Source organism: Delphinus delphis, chromosome 17 (genome assembly GCF_949987515.2).
Source record: "Delphinus delphis chromosome 17, mDelDel1.2, whole genome shotgun sequence".
NCBI lineage: Eukaryota > Metazoa > Chordata > Mammalia > Artiodactyla > Delphinidae > Delphinus > Delphinus delphis.
The window spans coordinates 41,901,161-41,908,649 of record NC_082699.1 but is presented as its reverse complement, the minus strand read 5'-3'; the positions used below and the strand labels follow the sequence as shown (position 1 = coordinate 41,908,649).

The following is a 7,489-nucleotide window of genomic DNA, read 5'->3' as shown; positions in this document are numbered from 1 at the left end:
GGTGTCTTGTATAAGAGGACCGCGAGGGCACAGCTGAGACCAACGAGAAGAAACTAAACGAAAGAACTGCCCTCTCGAACAGTGAGAGCGAGCTGGGGTGAGATGGGGGTGGGGGCGTCTGTGAGGGTCGGCTGGTGCGCAGCTGCGGCACTGGAGCCAATCACCGGGCGCATCCAGTCCTCGCGCTACGGTACCGTCGTGCAGTCGTGACGTCGGCGGTTGCCATGGAGAGGCCCGTTCGGTAGGGACAGCGAGCAGGCGCCAGGGGCCGCAGGACGGAGCGTGCGTTTGAAGTTGAGTCCGTTACCATCATGAGCGGCCGAAGTAGGGGTAAAAAGTCCGGCCGCGCCAAAAACCGTGGCAAAGGCCGCGCCAAAGGCCGAGTCCGCGCTACTCCTGACGACGCCTCACGCGACCCGGACCCCCCACAGTGCCAGAGGCTCGGGGAGGAGACCCAGGAGGCACAGGTGCAGGCTGGCGCGGGTTGGGGTGGCCTGGAAACCGCTGAAACCGCTGAGCCCGCGCCGCCCCGCCGGCCCGGGGAAGAGGGTGCCTGCCGGCTCCCCCTGGACTGTGGCCTCGCGCTCCGGGCCCGGGCTGAGGGGGATAGCGGGCAGGCCGCAGCCAGGCCCGACCCGGGGAAGGCCACAACCCTCTCGGAGCGCCTGCCGACAGACACTGTCTTCGTGGGAACCGTGGGGCCCATGGGAAGGCCGAAAAATGTTCCTCGCGTTGGAAATCGACGCTGCCCCGCTGGGAAGAAGGCCCCAGTTTCCAGTAGCGCAGTGGGGAGGGCGTCTCCGGCCGTAGCTGTTGGGAAACCGAAGAGAGGGACCGCTGGGGAGTCTGCCTCCGTTCCAGTGGTAGAGGAAAAGAAGGTGGAGAAGGATGCAGGGTCAGGGCCCCCGGCAACAGATGGCAGCATGGATACACTGGAGAACGTCCAGCTGAAGCTGGAGACCATGAACGCCCAGGCGGACAGGGCCTACCTGCGGCTCTCCCGCAAGTTTGGGCAGTTGCGACTGCACCACTTAGAGCGCAGGAACCTCCTCATCCAGAATATCCCGGGCTTCTGGGGGCAGGCTTTTCAGAACCACCCCCAGCTCGCATCCTTTCTGAACAACCAAGATAAAGAGGCACTCAGCTACTTGAACAGCTTGGAGGTGGAAGAGCTTGGCCTCGCCAGATTGGGCTACAAGATCAAGTTCTACTTTGGCCGCAACCCCTATTTCCAAAATAAGGTGCTCATCAAGGAATATGGGTGTGGTCCTTCCGGTCAGGTGGTGTCTCGTTCTACTCCAATCCAGTGGCTCCCAGGGCACGATCTTCAGTCCCTAAGCCAGGGGAACCCAGACGACACCCGGAGCTTCTTTGGGTGGTTTTCAAACCACAGCTCCATTGAGTCTGACAAGATTGTGGAGATAATCAACGAGGAGTTGTGGCCCAATCCCCTGCAGTACTACCTTATGAGTGAAGGGGCCCGAGCGGAGAAAGGAAAGGAGGGCAGGCCATGTCCAGCAAGGCAGCCAGTGGAGACCCCAGAGCCTGGGGTAAACAATTCCAACTGATTCTGCACAAGTCTCCCTACTACCTCCTGCTGGACCCGTGCCCGGCTGACCACATTTGTTTGGCTGTCTGCCTTCTCTTCATGTTGACCTCTGTGCACTGTGTTCCCTTTGGACTTCAGTTACAAGAATACGGTGTTTATGATTATGTTCTTTTGCCTCCCCATGGCATTCTTGCTTTTTTACGTTAGTGTCACATGTTACGTGACCTCACCCCTACTGTTTATATGTTAAACACACATGATTCAGATGTGTGCTGCCTTTATCTACGTTGCCTGGACCCTGTTCTTGGCTCTGGCCTTTCCCACCTGTCTTTAACGTGGACACTCATGAGTCATCCAACAAGAGGACCAGTGCATCCTTAAGCTCTACTACTTCAGGGCCCATGACTTGCTGGGCTGGTTCATGTGACCATGCATGCCATCTATGGCAAGCTTTTCTGTTGCCACTGCAAAATGAAGCTTGTGCACATGGTATTGGCCATCAGCCAGAACTGATTGTTCCGTGGCTCTGGGGTCACCAGCCAAGGTGCCATCTACAAGATCTCTGGCTTTGGCCAGGGGCCCATGCTGTCCTCCTGGACACAGATGAGGTTAAGGGTGAGAAGCAGTATGCCGTGTGTTCTGTACCATCATGCATCTCTTCCTGCCTCTGGGCCCTTCTCCTGGTGAACCTTCGTCAGGGTCTGCACCATGACCCGTCACTATGAGGCCATTGAGTTTTGTCTAGGTTGCTATCGGCCCCAGTTGGCTTCCTGGTCAACAAGGACCTCAAGAACTGCTTGTGGACCCAGGCGCCCTGCCGGTGTATGAGACACACATGTACCCTCCCCAGCCTTCCAGCAACCCTCCTGGCTGCCGGACTGATGGGCGGGCTGGTATGTATGGACATGTGTTCACTGTCATCAGGCTGCGGCTCTAGGTGAGGGTGGGGACTGGATTCACCTATAATCTAGGTATCTTGATTATCAACTCCCCTCATCCCTTCCTCACACATGACCAGAGTGCTATAGTGGGGTTGCTGGGGAAGAGGTATTTCTGATCTGTGGGCCTGTGGCTACTTCATCTCACACCTCCACGCCTCCTTCCTCACTCTTCCTTCCCTCCCTCTCTCCCTTCCCTCTCTCCCTGTCCTGTCTACCACTCCTCCCTCCCTTCCTTTTTTTTTTTTTTTTTGTTTCAGTAGTACCGCATCTCAGAAAGAGAAAACAAAACAATTGTAAAACCAGGGTTTTCTACATACAGGTAGCGAGATAGCTGGGGACTTGCTGTACACACGCACACACTGGGCTGGAAGAGGGTAGAGGAAGCCAGAAGGCCAAGTGGGTCTGGGTTCAGACCCTGCTCCCGACTCCTGGGTTCACGCTATAATTCTGATATTGAAAACTCTTTTCATGGCTGTGCATCTGCTAGAATGATAACCCCCCAGGCAGCAGTGTCGTGAACCAGGGTTACTCCTGTTCCGACCTTTTCCTCTGTCCCTTAAGACCCAGTTGCCTCCTGCTGTTTCCTCCTCTGTGGTAGCCTCTCGCCCTCTGGAACCTCATTCCCCAGCTTTCCCACCCTTAGCAGTCCTTTGCTCTCTTGGCTTCTACCCTCAAATACCCGTAGAAGTAGGCTTTGGTTTATAGGGTGGGGGATCCCAAGGCTGTCTCCTGGGGCATGGGGATGGGGGTGGGCGGAACCTGTTCTGAATCTCCAAGGCTCATTTCCTGTGGGTGTAAAAGCTGATCTGGGCCCTCCCTGCCCAGGCTCACCTGTGCCCTCTTTCCCCCTTATCCCTGAGGGTGGGAAAGTAGGACTGTGTCTACACTTGCCCTCCACCCACCAGCGTCCCTTTCCTTATGGAAGACCTTGTTCTGAGTTCCCCAGGGGCTAGGGAGGTCTTGACTCAGAGCTGTCGAGAGGGTGTTTTGGGCAGGGGAGTTGGGGCAAAAACACAGAGTGGGAATGAGTCTGGTGTGGAGCGGGCCTGGAAGAGCAGATAGAAATGGCTTGAGGAGCCTCAGGGAGAACACGCCTGCCTCTCAGTGTTGGAGCGGATGGGGAGGGACCTTCCCCAGGGTGGGGACGGGAGAATTAAAGGGCTGTGGGCAAATGCGATGCCTAGGTGAGGGTATGCCCAAAGTTTTGTCCAGTCTCTCTCTCATCATTAGTGGATTTTATAAATCATAGAAACAAACAAAAACAGAATAATGTTACTTTGGATGCTTTCTCTTTCGTTCTAGGTGTGGCCTTGTGTATGTGGAAGATTAATGTATATGCTGCTTATTTTGTCTCTAAGTAAATCTAACCATTTTCCTCATTTTTTGCTTAATGGGAAAATAGAACTGTACAGGTCTGCCTTTTTTTTTTTTTTTTTTGAGCTTCTTCTTCTTTGTTATGGACATTTTCAGACATGCACAGAAGTGGAGAGGATGGTCTCTGGACCCCGTGTGCCCATCGCCTAGCTACATCAGTTATCAGTTATGATCAACCTGGTTTCATCTGTGTCTCCCTCTCCCTGCCTGTATTGTTTATCAAAAGTCCAAGATCCTGTGCCAGTTCAACCAGGCCTGCTTTGGGAGATTGGGACTCTGTGTTGGTGGTGATAGTGGTGGGATGCACTATCATTATCACATCAGGTCTGTTTTTTGCTTTTCGTGTTAACGAATGAAGTTCCAGAGGTGGGCCTTAGAATGAAAGTCTTCGGAATTAACAAGAAGTCTCAAAAAGAGATGAAGGGGATGCTGCCTTTTCCCTGCATCCACAAAAGGAAAGAGAGACTGTTTGTTGATAAAGACTTACCAGTCTTTGATGAGGTGCTTACTTGAGATCTTTCACCAGAGCATCAGTCTTTTTTCCTGTGTAAGATGGAGACTTGTGTGACTATTAGAATTATCAGCTTGTCCTGGTCTCATAATATAACTCTGGGCTTGAAAGTATAATTTGGAAATTGTTGCTGTGTTCTGTGATAATAACCTCCCAACAGTAATCAGTAACTGGTTGTCTTACTTGGTAATTGACACGCTGGTAATAATGCAATTATTTCTTTGTTCTGAAACAGTTTAAATAGTTGTAAGTTTGCATGCGTGATGGAAAAAATAAAAGCCTGTTTCTCTGTTATATTTTTTTATCTTTAAAAAAGAATTGGAAGGTTAAGCAGAGGCTGGGTAGTTGAGGGGATGTATGCTATGGCGTACGGGAGTGATTCCTAAGCCTCAGGCCCATGTGTGACTAGCTACATTAACCATATATAAAATTCTGATTCCCAAGCCCATACCAGAGATTGCGATTCTGTGGTTCTGGGAAGAAGCCAGGCAGTCTTGTTTTTAACAAGCTTTCCAGGTAATTCTAGTGGAAATCCAGTGTTTCTCAAATTTTAGAGTACCTCTGAATTTTGTGGGGAATCCTGTTAAAATATGAATTTTGATGCAGTAGTCCAGGGTGGAACCTGAGATTCTGCAATTCTAACACACTTCCAGGTGACGCCGGTGCTGGCAGGTTGCGAGCTGTACTTTGAGTAGCAAAGGAGGTGACCTTCAAGGAACTTTCAAACTAGAATAACAGTGCTGTCTTGGTTGCACATCAGAATTATCTGGGAAGCTTAAAGAAATATACACGTCCTGGCAGAGCTCCTCACAAATACCAACTAAATCAGAATGGAGGAAGGGACTGATCCAGGTGTAGGTATTTTAAAAACATCCCGGATGATTCTGATGTCTAGCCGGAGTTGAGAACTAGGATTTCTGATACCGTTCGTAACAGATTCGTGACAAAGACCATTTTCCATTAATCAGGAGAATCAGCAGCAGACAACCAAATGCCACATAAAGCTTCCCAGCAGAAAATGGTTAGAAGAAATCAGAAGTGGGTTGTTAAATGACAAGAAAATAAAATTGGTTTATAAGATACTGGGCTTGAATCAATAATTATGTGCAGTGTTCAGGGCATAGTAGGTGCTCAAATGTTGAATGAAAGAATGAATTTAAAACATAGTGTATTTTCAGATGCCTTAAGGCTAGGCTGGTAATTAAATTTGTGAAGTGGCCCATATTTGTTTCGTAAGGATGTATGTATTAATTCGCTAGGGCTTCCATAACAAGATACCACAGACTGGATGACTTAACAGAAATTTATTTCCGGTTCTGGAGGCTTAGAAGTCTGAGATCAAGGTGTCGGCAGGGTTAGTTTCATCTGAAGGCCTCTCTCCTGGGCTTACAGGTGCTCGTCTTCTCTGTGTTTTCATGGCCTTACCTGTGTGTGTGTCTGGGAGCAGTGGGAAGAGGTGGGTGTTGTGTGTAAATCGGGGCAGCTGTTGGGCAGTGCCGGATCGTTGACCTGGGGGCCCGCAGGCCTAGTGTCGCTCCATCTTCAAAAAGGAATGGGGGGAATCAGAATATGTAGAATCTCCCAATTTTGAATGTTTTCAACTAAAAAATTAAACACCCAGAGCCTCGCTATTTGTGATAGGTGGAGTGCAAAAGGGTATGAAGGGCAGCCTGTCCTTCAGGTGTGAGCGTCCTCTTGAGACCCGTGCAGAGTCCTCTGGGGCTACAAACTGGAGGGGCTCTGTCCAGTTCCTCTCGCACACTTGCTTCTTCACAGGCGTGGAGCCTCCACTTCCCAGGCCCCTTTCACACCCCTCCCTTCACTACCTTGCAGAGCCCATCCGATCTGGGGCTCCTCACCGCCCCAGAGGCCCATTCATTCATCATCTCTGTTGTAGACATTAGAGATAAAGTGATGGACAAATACAGCTTTGAACTCTGCCCCGCTTCTGGGTCTCAGCTTCCTCTCAGCTTTTGCCTGGAATTGTCGTCAATCTTTTTTTTTTTTTTTTTCCCCCTTTCCCTGCATGGGGCTGGCGGGTGTTTTAGATCCATATGGGGGATCATTCTCTGGCCTCTAGGTCAGACTTCACAAGGCAATTTAGACTCTTAGTAACCTGGAGAGTAAGGGCTTCTTGGAGTAATTCTTGTTAAGAGTCCCTTACCCCTTTCTCACCTAGTTTTATTGCAAAAGGCCTTCTGATTTCTTAACTTGTTACTTGCTGGGCTTTTTCGGAATGTCGTGAGTTTGTGCTATGCCATAGGGGAGGGGGGAAGAGAAAAGTAAATGGTCTTGCTACCTGTAGCTTACCGAAAGTCTATCTACTTCTGACTGTCTCTTCTTACACTTTGGGCTTCCCCTTCTGGTCTTACTGCACTGATTTGCTACAAGGGAAGGAGGCACGCTGCCCTGGGGTGGCTTCACCTAGGGAGGGGACCACACCCCCCTTTGCCCCTCTGAAGATTTTGGAAACTCCTTCTACCCTCTTACCCCTTGAGGTCCTCAGCCTTGGGGAGCCACTGTTAACCGCTGGATGGGGACATATCCCTCTGGTGACGAAGAAGTAAAAAAAAAAAAAAAAAAGCAGAGATCCCATCTCCAGTCTGTGGTTTCTATCTCTTTGTCCTTAGCATCTTCACTTCTGCTTTTGACATCTTCTCCAACTATATTTCACCATTTAGGCTCACGACTCAACTTCTGCTGATTCACCTTCACCTGAAACTCTGACCTTGTGTTAGTCCTGCTTCTTTAGCCTGGATCAGCGCCCTCTGGTGAGGTGTCCAAGGCTGGAACCTTGAATTCCTTCCTCCTCTCCCTACGTCCTATCAACCTGGTCCTCAGTTGAGGTTTGACAAATATAAGACGAAATAACTCCCACACATGGCGCTTCATGGTTTACAAAGCACATTCACTTTCATTATCAGTGATAACAATTATCCCATAAGATGGCTCGAGGAGGTTAAGTGACTTGACCAAAATCACAAAACCAGTAAGCAATAGAGCCAGGGCTCAAACTCAGGTCTTCTGCTTCCAAACTCCGTCCATACATGCGATGATAAATGTGAGGCCAGGGCAGGTATCTGGCACAGGAATCTAGGCACTTCTTTGCACAGA

General features: G+C 50.2%; 1 protein-coding gene across 2 annotated transcripts; it reads left to right on the top strand.

Annotated features, from left to right (window-relative positions):
- The first annotated feature begins 254 nt into the window (after positions 1-254).
- On the top strand, positions 255-4,669 carry TSPYL5 (TSPY like 5). 2 transcript variants are annotated; one of them, XM_059994942.1, is made up of 2 exons: positions 255-2,442; positions 3,793-4,669. In XM_059994942.1, the coding sequence occupies exon 1, from the start codon at positions 312-314 to the stop codon at positions 1,566-1,568; it is 1,257 nt and encodes a 418-aa protein (XP_059850925.1). In that variant the 5' UTR covers positions 255-311; the 3' UTR covers positions 1,569-2,442; positions 3,793-4,669. The 2 variants fall into 2 exon arrangements, with proteins under 2 accessions (XP_059850925.1, XP_059850926.1); XM_059994943.1 differs by having other exon boundaries at positions 255-2,486.
- Positions 4,670-7,489: the final 2,820 nt, after the last annotated feature.

What these genes read in the sequence shown, in the direction of transcription:
- TSPYL5 (XM_059994942.1), top strand. Translation starts at nt 312, where the DNA reads ATGAGCGGCCGAAGTAGGGGTAAAAAGTCCGGCCGCGCCAAAAACCGT.